This window comes from Prenolepis imparis, unplaced genomic scaffold, assembly GCF_030444845.1.
Source record: "Prenolepis imparis isolate NDT839.2.m4 unplaced genomic scaffold, iyPreImpa1.0 SCAF_1, whole genome shotgun sequence".
NCBI classification, from domain to species: Eukaryota; Metazoa; Arthropoda; class Insecta; order Hymenoptera; family Formicidae; genus Prenolepis; species Prenolepis imparis.
In genome coordinates this window covers 26,467,683-26,482,759 of record NW_028141159.1, presented here as the reverse complement: position 1 = coordinate 26,482,759, position 15,077 = coordinate 26,467,683, and the positions used below count along the sequence as shown (strand labels likewise).

General features: G+C 39.1%; 2 protein-coding genes across 2 annotated transcripts; both read left to right on the top strand.

Annotated features, from left to right (window-relative positions):
• Positions 1-13,401: 13,401 nt before the first annotated feature.
• LOC145938740 (uncharacterized) lies at positions 13,402-13,878 on the top strand. The gene has a single exon (XM_083042493.1). It carries the CDS (start codon positions 13,402-13,404, stop codon positions 13,876-13,878), a length of 477 nt encoding a protein of 158 aa, XP_082898619.1.
• Positions 13,879-14,108: 230 nt separating this feature from the next.
• LOC145938735 (uncharacterized) lies at positions 14,109-14,858 on the top strand. The gene has a single exon (XM_083042490.1). The coding sequence runs from the start codon at positions 14,109-14,111 to the stop codon at positions 14,856-14,858; it is 750 nt and encodes a 249-aa protein (XP_082898616.1).
• The last annotated feature ends 219 nt before the right edge of the window (positions 14,859-15,077 follow it).

The window sequence follows — 15,077 nt, the reverse complement described above, 5'->3', positions numbered from 1 at the left end:
GTAGGGTATGTTGTACCAAATATTTTTACCATGTACCAAAGTTTTATGCATGAATGTAACTGCTGATATTCATAGTGCAGCTTACGTTGGTAACATTGTTCCTGCGTAAAATTTCGAAATCAGAATTGTGATTAGCGATATCAAAAACCTTGAGAAACACCGAAATTCAAATTTAACATTTTTTACAATATTTCCATACCCTACAAGGCCGAACTGAACACTTTTTTTATGTACCTGGCCATATTGGGTCGGCCATTTTGATTTCCATAATTTTAACATCAGATTCAGTTTCGGCGACCCCAAAAAACCCCTATACTTATTTAATGTCTTGAAATATTCAACTTATTCCACCTGGTGCATAAAATCCAACCTTTGTCGTTTCAACCCTTCAGAGCGAACCTTGGCCGATAAAAAAAACGTATCGAATATTTTTTATAGTTCTACAAATGTGCAAAGTTTCATTAAAATCGGTGAGTGACACTTCCGTAGGTTTACTTGTGAGACGGGCTGACGGTATACATACGACCAATACAATTAAAGTATCTTTGACGTTTCTCCCAGCGATTAATAATTCTGCCATTAATTTTAATTTTTTTAAATACATAATGAGATGGAATATCACTGTATAAATATTGTTTTGCTTCTTCATCTCGAGCATTTAATTCAAAAAAATCTAACAACATTGTTACTCGTTCTACAGCTGATCTTATCGCATCATTATTATTATATTATCATCGATTATTACATTATGTTCATTTGGTAAATGAACTGGTAAACGAAATATAGCGTGACTTTTTTCTTGCAAAGGTTTACTTAAAATACGCCAACATGCTTCCACGGGTCCAACATACCGAGCTTCAATAAAATCTTGAATTTCATCATGATTTATAGTTTTATCTACATTTTCTCCAATAACTACGGATGCAGAATCATGACCTTTATAAATATATTTATATAAATATTTTACAAATCGTATACTCGAAACTATTTCAACATTAATATGACTATTGAATAAAAGTAAGAGCGTTGGATTAAATGGAACAACATATCGATTATCAACAACGTATCGTCCAGGTCTTTCGTACAGCAATCCATTATTTCTTCGATGATATTGCGGATAACCATCTTCATCCATAATCGTTTCAGATCGAAACGGTTTTGGAAAATGTTTCGAGCATTTATTATTTATCAAACACCAATCTCCACATGGTCCACGAATCATATGTTTCATTACAATATCATGTAAACTTTTATTTTCATTAGAATCAGGAATTTCTGCAGAAATAAATTTATCAACTATTTCAGAATTTGATATTTTATAATTCTGTTTTAAAGTAATCAACAAATGTATATGTGGTAATCCACGTTTTTGAAATTCTATTACATAAACATATGCTAGAACTTCACCAAAAATTTTTTGTCTAACAATAATATCGATTAAATAATCTTTTTTTATATTAAATACCCGAGCACATATATCTGGCCTATCTGCAGATTGTTGATTTAGAAGTAAATTTTCTTTAATTTCGCGCCAATTTGGATTACAAGTCATAGTAACAAAGATATCTGGTTTTCCATATTTCCGAACAATAGCCATCGCATCTTGAGAATGTTGCAACATATTTATTACGCGGTGAACCTATAAATGTCGATGGAAGTATAATCATTTTTCCAATATGAGCATTATTATTATTGGCGGTGTTTGCTAAATAATCAATTAATCCTTGATAAGTCTCAGTTCGTAATTGTTTTTGATTCTGCTTACAATAATTAATTCGATCTTTTTCAATTTTTATATAACTATCTACAAGCCATTGTTGAAATAATCGTCTTCCCATAATGAAAATATTAAAATTATCACGTATAGCTATGCGATATTTTACATATGCAGCTCTACTTACTCGTTTATTACAATTCTTACGTTGTAAATTATCATGCCATCCTTGATTACCATATGGATAGAATAATGGATAAATCCATGGTTCTACATTTGGATTCATTGTACTGACTTGTTGTAATGTTTTATTACTTTTGTTATATATTGTTACATAAGTTTCCGGAATTTCACCATCTGCTGTAGTAGAAAAAACAGCTGCAACTTCATTTACTCTTTGCACATTGTATCGGCCACGATCAATGCCTTTTTTTGTCAAAAATCCCAATTGTAATTCATATATACTATTATTTTCAGTTATTTGTTGCATTTGAATTTCTTCATGCATCATTCGATAAGATTGTGCAAAAATATTATTTGTACGCATTGTATTATCTATTGAATTTAAAATTTCTTCATCAAGATTAGAATTTCGATGTAACCGACACTCTGTCGCTTCATTATTATCCACGATAAAAAGTTGACCATAACTTGGCATTTCATTAGGTGAAGGATACAATGCAATATTAATTTGATAATAAATTTGTCCTTGAATTTTAAAACAATAAGGTCCACGTCTTTGCGCACTAAAGTCTGATAAGTTTGTATTAAATGACGCGAATGAAAATGTGTTATTGTAACCACGAATACGATTATAAAAATGATTTGATTTTGGATGATTTCCAATAAATAATTCATAAAGTTCATACGGAGGTTGTGGTAAAAAGTCTAACATAACAGAACCATGACTGCAACAATCGTTAAATGAATTACCCTTATTAGCTACTTTTTCAGAATTAAAATGTTTTGCACCACAATGTTCACAACATATATTCATTTCTCCTATGTAATACTCTGTGATATTTTGTAATTGAGTAGTATAAGATGTATTAATACTTACAAATCCTTTTTTTAAAGCTCGAGCCTTTTTATTACGATTTGCATCTTTACTTTTATCAATTATATTGTGTATACTATTTGATGTGCTAGGTATATCAGTGTATATATTTGAGGTGCTAGTAATATTGCTATTTAATAAAGTTTCTGTAGTTGAATTGTGAGTATTTCTAATTATATCAGTATCATCGATAACATTAACATTATTTGTTGGATATAGTACTTTCATAGATGAATTAACTGATTGTGAAACAGGATGATCTATTACTATATTTTTTGAGAAACTTATTAAAGTTTGCGTTATATTTTGACAAATCTTACTGTTATTTGATAAAGATTGACAATCTTTTTTAGTTATCATTCGTTTAATTTCTCGTCTTTCCATCTGAGATTTTGCTTTTCTTTCTCGTTTATTACGCTGGAATTCTTCTTCTTCTTCAGCAGTTCGAACTACTTTTCTTCGAGGCATAATTAATTATTAGTTTAATAAAATAATTAAATAATCCAAATCAAAGTCAATTTCAATTCAACATCAAGCCAAAGTTAATTTTAGTTTAAATTAAAGCTAACTTTAGTTTAAGAGAAAGCTAATTTCGATTTCCAAATTAAAATCAATTTTAATTTATATATCATTAAATAATAAATAATAATAATTATTATAATAAGACTTTATTTATCAATTTTTATTTATTTCAGTTTAAAATTAATTAAATTAGTTTAATCAATTTAATTTAATATTAATTTAAAAATGAAAAAGAATTTCAATCTAATAATTTTAATAAAAATTATTTTTAATTCAACAATTTAAGGCAAAATTAATATTAATCCAACACTTTAAATCAAAAGTAATTTCAATCAAATTAAAATTAATTTTAAATTACAATTAAAGTTAAATTGATTTTTTAATCAAATTAATTCTAATTAAAACCTAATTTTAAGTAATTAATTTAAGTCGAAACCAACTTTAAACTACTAATAAGTCAAAACTAATTTTAATTTAAGTCAAATTTGAATCTAATAAAAAATCCAAATTACAATCAATTTTAATTTAACAAATCATAATCAATTTTAATTTAAGTCAAATTTCAATTCAACTGTCCAAGCCTCACAATCAATTTTAATCCATTAATCAAAATTACAACTAATTTAAATTTAATCAAATTTTAATCTAATAATTCAAATTAATCAATTTCAATCCAACAATCCAAGTAACAATCAATTTCAATTTAAGTCAAATATCAAATCCACAACTACTCACAACCAATTTCAATTCAAGTTTATTCTCAATCCAATAATCCAAATCATAATTAATTTCAGTCCAATAATCCAAGTCGCAACCAATTTCAATTCAAGATTTCAAGCAAATGTCAATCTTAGTTCAAATTCAAGCCAATTTTAATTCAACTTCAGTTTAATTTCAATTTCAATTTAATATCAAGTCAATATAAAATTACTTCAATTAATTCAGTTTAATTTACGCCCAACAATCTCAAAGTCAATTTTAATCCAACAATTCAAGTCCAAACCAATTTTAATCCAACAATCAAATTTGCAATTAATTTTAATCCAACAATTTAAATTCAATTTAAATTTAAGTCAAATTTAATTTCAAATCTATTCAAAGACAATTTCATATCAAGTTAAAGTCAATTTCAATATAAGTTTAAACTAAATTCAATCAAACAATTTAAATTAAAAGTAATCAATCTCAGTTTAATCTTAATATATTTTAAAATTGAAGCCAATTTTAATACAATAATTCAAGACAAAGTTAATTTTAATCTAAAAATCCAAATTAAAATCAATTTTAATTTAAAAATTAAAAAATTAAATTTATTTTAATTTTTATTAAAATCAATTATAATAAAATTATTTTTTAACAAATCGTATCAAAACCAATTCAAATTTATAATAAAATTTAAATTGATAAAATAAAATATACACAACAGTATACACGTTATGCTTAAATGATTATTTGATACAAGCAAAACGATGTAATTTTTTACATAAAAAACTAAAAAAAATTGCTTTTCTGTATCTTATTTATCTCTTTCTCTATCCCCCTCCACCCCTCTTTCTCTCTTTCTCTATGTTTCTCTTTTTCTTCTCTCAATGAAGTCTTCTTTTCTTCTATATTTTTTTTCTATCACTCTCTATTTTTTTCTCTGTCGTCTTTTAACATCATTCCTTCTTACTTTTTCTTAAGTTAAAATAACTGAAAAGTAATATTTATATATTTATAAGTAATATTTATATATTTATATGATAAAACAAAGTAATACACATTTACACCCCAGTGAGAAATGATGGTCGAATCGACGTCGATTCGTTGTCGAATCGATGTCAAATTCGTCGAATTGATATCGAATCGATGACGATTCGACCAATCATTTCTCGTTGGGACGTATAATGCGTAAATGATTACTTATGTAACGAATAAAATGACTTAATTTTTGTAAAAAAAGAAACTTGTGAAAAAGTTAAGAGAAATACCTACTTTTTTGTATTTTTCTCAGTTCTATATATATTTCCTTCTTTATGCACTCTCTCTCGCTTCTCTCGAGAAATCTTTTTTTCTCTTTATCTTCTTTTTTATCTCTCTTTCTCTATTTTTTTAGTTTTTTCTTCTTATTTTTTCTTAGTATAAATAACTGTAAATGATTATTTATTTGTGATATTTAATATTGTAAAACATAATAGTATACAATATTTAAACATACATATAACCAGAGTTGGGCAGATATGTATCTTAAAGTATCTGAGATACGTATTTAAATATGTATCTTATTTAAATACAGTATTTAAATACCGAATAATCAAGTATTTCGAATTTTGTAATTAATTATTTAATTTAAATGTATCTTGTATTTAAATGTATTTATGTAATTATATATATATATATACATATATATGCTATATGCTATTATACATATATAATATAATATATGCTATTATATGTTTATTTCAATTATTATTATTTTATAAAGTTTAAAGTTCAAATAAATAAACATATCTTTCCAAGTGTTGAAATTACCTTACTTTTGATATTATTTTCATACAATTCTACCGTTAGACTATATTATACTTAATATTAAAGTAATATTACAATAAAATCATCTACCATTACTATTATTTTAAAAATTTCATCTTTTAAATAATAGTAGATAATCTTTTGTAATTACTTTAATATTAAGTATATATAGTATATAATCAGAAAATTTAAAGAATAATTGTATTTAAAAGTATTTATAAATGTATTTAAATACAATTAGTATTTAAATATATTTCAAAACCAAAGTATTTCAATAGTATTTAAATATATGTCAAACAGTAACTTGTATCTTGTATTTAAATATTTTGTTTCGAAGTATCTGCCCAACCCTGCATATAACGCATAAATGATTAATATTTATGTAACGAATAGAACGTAATTAATTAATATATTTTGCTGAAAAAAATACGTTTCTAAACCAATGTTAATACATACTTTTCTTTCTTTTTATCTTCTCTCTATCCTTTATATATTTCCTTCTCCTTCTCCCCCTCTCACTCTCTCACTCTTTTTCTTTCTTAACTCTCTATGAAAATCTTCTTTTCTCAATCTTCTTTTCTTTCTATTTCTCTCTATTTTTTCTCTGCCGTCTTATAACCTCTTCTTTTTACTTTTCTTTAAGTTTAAATACCTATAAATTATTATTTATTTATCATATTTTATATATGATAGAACAGAGTAATACATTTACATATACAGCACGGAAATGAATACTTATGTGACAAAATGATGTAATTGTTGCGAAACAGAAACGCGGTAAAAATAATGAGTAAAATACTTACTTTTTTGTTTTTTCTCTCTATTCTTTATATATTCTCTTTCTCATCTTCTCAATTTCCACAAAAGATCTTTTTTTTTATCTTCTTTAGCCTTTCCTTCTTACGTCTTCGTAACTTTAAATAACTGTAAATGATTATTTATTTATGATTTATATGATACAAAACATATCACACATACAAACACATACACACAATAAATATAAACTTACACATACATATAATGCATAAATAATTGTTTACGTGTGCAAACTAAATGTAATATTGCAGAAAAAAAGGACGTTTAATCAAACAGTATTGATATGTACTTTTTTATTTTTTATGTACCTTTTCCCTGCTCTCTTTTTCTTTCTTTCTCTTTTTCTCTCCTCTCTTCGCGTACGTCTTCTTTAATTTGTTTTAACTTTATTCTTAAATGTTTCTTTCTCTGTCAGATTTTACTTTGACAGATATTTGCACACAACACGTATGAAGTAAGAGGTGTCCCAGCCAGAAATGATAGTTAAATCGACGTCGAATCGATGTCGAATTGGTCGAATCGATATCGATTTGACGCCTTTTCGACCGATCATTTCTGACTGGGGTATTTATTATATGCCATAGCAACATATAAACCATAGTAACATAAATAAATAAATTTGCAATTAATTCAAATCAATTTCTGTATGCTCAAAGTTAATAGTGGCAAAAAATTTTAAATTTATAAAATAATGTCTAACAATAAAATATTGAACAAAAAAGGTATATAAAATATTTAATAACAATTATAATATATATAATAATATTAAATATATAAGTAATAATTATTAATAAATTTAAAAAAATTATTTAAATCATATTTATATTTTAGTGAAAGTAAAAAACGTTAAATCTTCAGAGGACCTTACAGAATCAAATTATATTTTTAAAAATACTGAAAAAATAGTCACGTGAGTAATCATTAAAATTCTCTCTCTCTCCCCCCCCCCTCTCTCTCTCTCTCTTTCCCTCTTCTTATCATTGTTATATATATATATATATATATATATATATTAAATTTACTATCATTTCATTATTAATTTATAGTATGACCAACGATATTCAAAATATCCCTTCAAAATTGGATGATAAAATTAATAAAAGTCATCCGTCAATTCATTCTCCCAGTAATAAAATATTACAATCAAGTACTACAAACGTAGAAGAGCCAAACACGTATGTTAATATTTATATTTATTAAATTAATAATAACACACCCACACACACACACACATACAAACACACACACACGCACGCAAGCACGCACACGTACGCACACTTTTTACTTCTGACATCATCTTAATTATTTATTATTTTCATTTTATAATTATATCTTTTATTATATTATTTTTTATTTTATTACTTATTAAATATACTTACTAAATGTATTTATTAATGTACAGAAATTCTATACAAGATATTTCTATTCTAAATCATGATAATGAAGTTGAAATACTACAATTTTCAAGCGACGAAATTATGGAATCAATTCAAATAGAGGATGCAACCGTGTATGTTTTTACCTTTAAATTAATATATTATATTTAAATTAAATATATAACTATTAATTTTTCTATAATTTTTTTAAGAAAAAACAATACTAAATTATTACAAAAATCTATTATTAAAAAAAATTTGGTTCTAATATTTAAGTATTAAATTTCTATAAAAGTGATTTTAAAATATTATCATATTTATTTAATTTTATTCAAAAGATTTAATGTCTTTTTTATAATATTTTATTTATTTTATTTATATTAAAAATTGCTGTTTATAAAATATTTATTTTCTTAAGTAAATTAATTTTTATTTTATTACTTGTATTACTAATGTTTTGTATAACTCGTGTTACTAATATATATTATTACATAATATCAACCCAGATAGCACTGGACATTCCAGGGATGTCCGTATTAAGTCTAATTCATGTCCGCACGTCCAAGAACATAAAATGGATATTTAAAGGACATCCATTGTTGGAACTGAAAAGAATTTTCTGTTAGTAACATCTTTTGGATGTTCAGTTTATGTCCGCATTTGGATCTCTTATTTTTTTATTTTTTTATTTAATATTTGTTATATATATGTATATATATATTTAATATTTTAATATTAGAGTAAAATATTTTTAATAAATATTAATTTCTATAATATAACTTAAAAATTGACTGAATTTTTCTTCTACAATTAATACATAAATAAATGGATGAGCAAAACATTAAAAATTATCAATCAAAACTATCAATCATTTTTACCTTTTATTTAATCAAAATAAACTTTTAATACGCGCATGTATGCTGCGTCGTTGTTTATAGTATATTTGGCGCTCTCATGGATACGATGAGAGTATAACGTGTTTTTTTTATTTGTACGAGTTTTTTTGTTTTTTTTTCCCGCCTACAGCAGCATATGTACAGAGTAATCTGTGATGTACAGCATGTGCACGCGTACTGGAGTCTAGCGTATTTGTGTTAGAAGAGAAATTTTCGAAAAGTGATGATCATTGCAATTGATTCAACAAGAAAAGGTAAGTGTATTTTTATTAATATATATATATGAAAAATTAATAATAATATTATTTGTTCCGGTGTCCACATGTGATGATACATTATGTTTTGAGGTTATGTTGCAAGTCTGTACTTTTAGGGTCACTACGACCAACTCCGATTAACTGTAATCGACGATTAAAATCTTTGTCTCTTTTTAAGAACGTATCTAAAAGAGACAAGATAAGTTTAATCGTTGATTAAAGTTAATCGGAGTTGGTCAAAGGTGGCTCTTAAGACTCCCCCGTTGTCCGCCACCTTGGCGTGGTGGGGGAGCTCACCCTTCGCAAGGGGATAGCCTTGCGAGGGATACTAAGAGCGGACAGTGCCTCGTATTGAGAGGCACACTTGCCCCCGGTTTCTGGGGGTTGCCCCTGGTCTCTGGGGGCTCCTCCTCCTTGACGGGGAGAGTCTTCTCCCAGTCGTGGGGGAGGGGGCCCACTTCCCCGTAAGAGCCTCGGCTCGTAGGTGGTAAGGGATGGCGACCCAGAATTCAAACGCCCGGTGGCATGGCACCGTTAGGGGAGGACATTGCTGTGGCGCTGTCCTCCCTCCATGCAGTCTGCGGCCTCGGCCGCCGGGGTTCTGTCTCGTGTCTCTGGGGGGGTGTTTTCGGGGTTTATTCCCGGGGGTGTCCCCTCGGGGTGGGTTTTTCGGCGGCGGGGACCGCAGGGGGAGGGGACCAGCCGTGACTACCTGAGGGGCTTTGCCCGGAGAGTTTACCCGAGGAACATTGCCCGGAGGGAGTCACGGCGGTCAGTCGCCGGGGCCGCTCGGACGTTTCCGAGCTCGGGTCGGGGGCGGCGGAGAAGGCCACGCGTGGTTACCCAAGGGGCTTCGCCCGGAGGGGTTACCCAAAGGGCATCGCCCGGAGGGTGCCACGCGGGTCTGCCGCTGGGGCCGCTCGGACTTCCGAGGCGAGGCTCAGCGGCGAGAGAGGAGCCTCAGGGTGCTGGTCGGGGGTCCCAGGCTGGGTAGCCTGGGTCCCCGTCCCGGCCCCCTGGGGTTGGCCGATCCCGGACCACTCGGACGTATTCCGAGGTAGGGCCGGAACGGCGGAGAAGGCCACGCGTGGTTACCCGAGGGGCTTTGCCCGGAGAGGTTACCCAAGGGGCATTGCCCGGAGGGTGCCACGCGGGTCTGCCGCTAGGGCCGCTCGGACGTTATTCCGAGGCGGGGCCCAGCGGCGAGAGTACGTACTCCTGGCCGGTCGGGACCGTTTCCCCTTCCGAACCGTCCGGCCGGGAGAGGTGTGTCCCTTTCGCCGGCAGTGATTAACCGGCGGGGGGACGGCTGGTCGCCACGGCGTGCAGGGCAGGGCCGGGGAGCGGCGACCCTGTCCAAAGCGTCCGTGGGGCCCCCCGGGTGGCGCCACCCGCTGCGGTGCCCACACAGTCGGAGGTGTGGGACCCCTGAAACCCCATGGGGGAGTCAAACCCCTCATGGGGGAGTAAGGAGCTCGGGGCCTGGCCGGGGTGTGGTATCCCCCCGGCCTATGGCGTATGTCCCCTCCCCGGGGGAACTTGGGGCCCGGCCATGGGGTGTGGCCGGTCATGTTTCGGGGCACCCCTTGACCGGTGGGGGTACACCCTGAGGGACGGAGCCGCAGCGGGATCGTGGGATTAAGCGAAATGGAGAATACTAACATACAGAACGTAAGTCGGGAGGCAAAAGAGACGGCGATAAGCGCCACCGAGAAGGAGGAGGGTACAACGACATCTGCCCGACCAGGGCTGAGGTCAACAAAGCCTAAGGTGACACGGATACAGGAGGTCTCGGTCATATTGGAGGACTATCTGGGCCGCTCCAAACAAGCGACGACGAGTCGCCCGCCCAGCGTGGAGGTACCGGATAAAAGCAACTGCCCACCGCTATCCACAAGCGGGAACATGGAGGCGAAAGGGGCCAGCCTGGGGGATGCGGAGATGTCGGCAGACGAGGAAGTCGATATCATGGACATTCTGGTGGAGCCCAACTCAAAAAAGAAGAAGATAGAGATGGAGCCTAACCCAAAAAAGAGGAAGAAGGGAAAGGGACGCCTTGCTAAGACGGACGCTTTTTACCTGGCTCTCCAAGCCAGGAAGGCTGAGGAAGCTAAGAGGAGGGAAGAGGAGCACGAGGCCGAAATGCTCGACCTCATAAAGCCTCTCCGCAACACTGCCGCGGGGGCAAGGATGGGACAACTGGTCGAGGAGACGATGGAGCAAATTAGGGACGCTCCAATTCCCGAGATATCGGCCGTTGGCATTGAAAAGGTGTTCGCGGTTAAGAAGGCGGCCCTTACGTCCAAGAACATGAAGGGCACGGTCGTGAAGGAACTGAAAGTGGCGGCATGCTTTCTCGAGGCTGCAGTCACGACACTGGCCAACAGGGCACAGCCCGTTGGAATATTGGAAGGGGAGGCGGAGACCCTTCGCAAAAGGATCAGGTCTCTGGAGTCTGAAAACAGCAGATTGCAGAGGGAGGCGGCTCATGCCAGAACAACGCTCAAGGCATGGGCCGCCAAGGACTGCAGCTGCACCGGGTGGAACAATATTGCTCCAGCCGGAAATGAAGGTGCGGACGCAGGCAGGGGCGAGCGGCTGCTACCGAGAGGACCGACCCCTATGGAGGTCGACCTCCCGAGCACGCGGGCTCAGCCGCTCCCGCAGAGGCCCCCGATTATGGGGGTAAGGAAAGCCCTAGGGCAAGAGTACCCACGAGGCATCGAAAAAGATGAGGACAAGGATGCCTACGATGAGATGTCGGAGGGCATCCAAAGTTTCCTAAAGATAAGAGAGGAGTTTGTGCAAGGACTTAGGACCAGGAACGGAGCTCCCCCCCCGCAAATAAGACACGCCGGGGCGTGCAAAACCCCAAAAACCCCGAAAGGGGTTAATGAGATTAAGCCCGCCGCCGGATCGCAGAGAAGGACCGCTGGGACGGACACTAAGCGTGTCGCTCCACCCAGGGCGGTGAAAGCAGCAACGAGTCAAGGCCCAAAAGGACCAAGTCCTGGAGCTGCCGCCGCACAAGGCAAGAGCGCGAAGCCCTTCCAGAAGGGTGAGGGAGCTAGCAAGGGGAAAACCCCGAGCAACCCCCTCCCCCAAAGAAGGACACCACGAGTGCCCCCCGACGCCCTCAGATCTCGGAAGCCCCCCCATACCGGCTCCCCATCCCCACCGCAGGCCGGCGCCCAGGATGATGCCTGGACGACGGTGGTGGGGAGAAGGGAGAAAAGGAAGCAGGGAGCCAAAGGGCAGCCAGAACGCCCGGCACCAAACGCCCCCTGAGGAACGAGGAAAAGCGCCGCCAATGTCTCCCCCACTTCCAGCAATGGAGGGAAAAAGGGGAGCGCCAAGGAGGCACTCAATAAGGGGAAAAGGAGGATACAAAGAACGGCGGCAGTCGTCCTTACATGCCCGGAGGGCAAGTACAAAGAGGTGGTGGACCTGGCGAGGTCGAAGATAAATGTCGCGGAGATGGGGATCACAGGAATGAGGGCCACCAGAGCCGTTACTGGTGGCCTAAAGTATGAGGTCTCAGGGGAGGGACATAACGATAAGGCCGACGCGTTCGCGAGCCGGCTGAGGGACGTCCTCTCCAATGTGGAGGGAGTGAGGGTCTCTCGGCCGGCACAGGTAGGAGAGCTGAGGGTCAGGGGGATCGACGACTCAGTCACCTCGGAGGAAATTCGCTCCGAGGTGGCCAGGGTTGGAGGCTGCGACCTCTCTGACATCAAAGTGGGGAACGTCAAGTTCCAGGGGGGCGCGATGGGCACCGGATGGGTGCAATGCCCCCTAGCCGCTGCTAATAAGGTGGCCAAGGAGGGGCGACTCACCCTGGGGTGGGTCCGCGCGGGGGTCCAGTTGCTGGACGCGAGGCAGTGTTTCCGTTGTTTAGGAAAGGGACACGTCCAAGGGCAGTGCAGGAGCCAGGCCGACAGGCGCGGCCTCTGTTATAACTGCGGGGCCCCTGGACACTTGGCTCGGGACTGCGGGGGCCAGGCTAAGTGCCCCATCTGCGCAGACCTGGGCCTGCGGGCCGACCACAGGGTGGGTAGTGCCAAGTGCACCCCCCCAAAACAAAGGGGCAACAAACCGTCCTCTCCACCAAAGGGAAAGAAGGGCAGTCCGCCCAAGGAGAACACCTCCCGGGCGGATTGCCCTAACGTAACCATGCCTACAAAGGCGAAGGAGCAGCCGGCGGCTGCTCCAGAGAGAATGGAGGTAGTGGAGGACACCAAGAGCGACAAGTAAGATGTCGTACGGTGTCATCCAAGCTAACCTCAACCAAGCTCGCGGGGCACAAGACCTTTTCGTCCAAACCCTTAGCGAGCGTGGTTGCGGTATAGGGATCGCGGCCGAGCCATACGCCCCGGGGGTGCCCAGTAGTCACCCCTGCTGGGCGCTCAACGCGGCTGGCTCGGTCGCGGTCCACTGGAGATACGAGGAGGGTCGCCCCCCCTGCAGCAAGGCAGGGGAGGGCGATGCATTTGTGGCGGTTGATTGGGGGCCCATCACAATGGTGGGGGTGTACATCCCCCCCAGCTGGGACCTTGCCAGATATGAGGGAGCGCTGGACGATATAGCCGAATACGTCCGCGGGAGGCTCCCTCGTCCAGTGGTCCTGGCCGGGGACTTCAACGCGAAATCAACGCGTTGGGGTTCCCGAGCCACGGACCAGCGAGGCAGGGTCCTAGGGATGTGGGCCGCGGCACTCGACCTGTGTCTTTAACACAGGATCGAGGAGCACCTGTGTTCGGCCGCAGGGGGAATCAATTGTGGACCTAACGTGGTCCACGCCCTCTGCGGCTGACAAAATAAAAAAACTGGTGGGTGTCGGATCAGGAGACCCTGTCCGACCACCTCTACATCGAATATGATGTAGAGGTAACCCGCCAGCGGGTGCTCAGCCGTGGCAACGGGGGGGTTGATACCCGCCCCAAGAGATGGGCCCTCAAAAAGATGGACCCGGACAGGCTGATGGCGGCTGTCTCCTCAGCCACCTGGCCTGGCATACAGATACCAGAGGAGGATGTGCCAGGGCAGGTTAACTGGCTCCGGGGCGTAATGACGGATGCTTGTGATTTCGCCATGCCCCGAACCAGACCGTTGTCGCGCCGCGCGGCATTGGTGGACGGAGGAGATAGCGGAACTCCGCAGGACCTCCGTCCACGCAAGGCGCCGATTTGTGAGAGAAAGGAGGAGGCGCGACAACGAGGAGGAGACGGCAAACGCGCTGGAGGGATACCGAGAAGCAAGGAAGTCCCTCAGCGCGGCCATCCAAGAAAGTCTACGGCCAAAGCGTGGGGCGAGCAGCTGCTCGCCCTGAACGCGGACCCCTGGGGGCGCACATACAAGCTTGTTATGAACAAGCTAAAACCATGGGCGCCCCCCGCTACGGAAGCCATGGATCTCCAGCTCCTGGAGGAGACAATAGACAAGTTGTTTCCCACGACCCGGGCTCCTCCAATCCCGGAGGAGCCCATCGGATGGGACCAGGAGCTGGAGATCACGCAGCGTGAGATGGCCGAAGTATTCAAAAGATTAAGGGCCAGGGGAAATAAAGCCCCTGGCCCCGATGGAATACCCGGCCGGATCTGGGGGATGGTTGAAGGACTACTGTCCGGGTTCATGAGGCAGCTGTTTAACAGCTGTTTAACAGCTGCCTCAAAGAAGGGAAGTTTCCGGAGGAGTGGGGATCAGCACAGTTAGTGCTGATCCCCAAGGGAGGAAGACCGGAGGGCTCCCCTCCTGCGTACAGGCCAATATGCCTACTAGACGAGGCGGGAAAACTATTTGAAAGGATTATAGTGGACCGCCTCGTCGGGCATCTGTCCCGGGACGGAATGGACCTCCATGAGGAACAATATGGGTTCCGCGAGGGAAGATCTACCATCGACGCCATACGTCGGGTGCAATCCCTCGCGGGGT

What these genes read in the sequence shown, in the direction of transcription:
- LOC145938740 (XM_083042493.1), top strand. Translation starts at nt 13,402, where the DNA reads ATGTCGTACGGTGTCATCCAAGCTAACCTCAACCAAGCTCGCGGGGCA.
- LOC145938735 (XM_083042490.1), top strand. Translation starts at nt 14,109, where the DNA reads ATGGACCCGGACAGGCTGATGGCGGCTGTCTCCTCAGCCACCTGGCCT.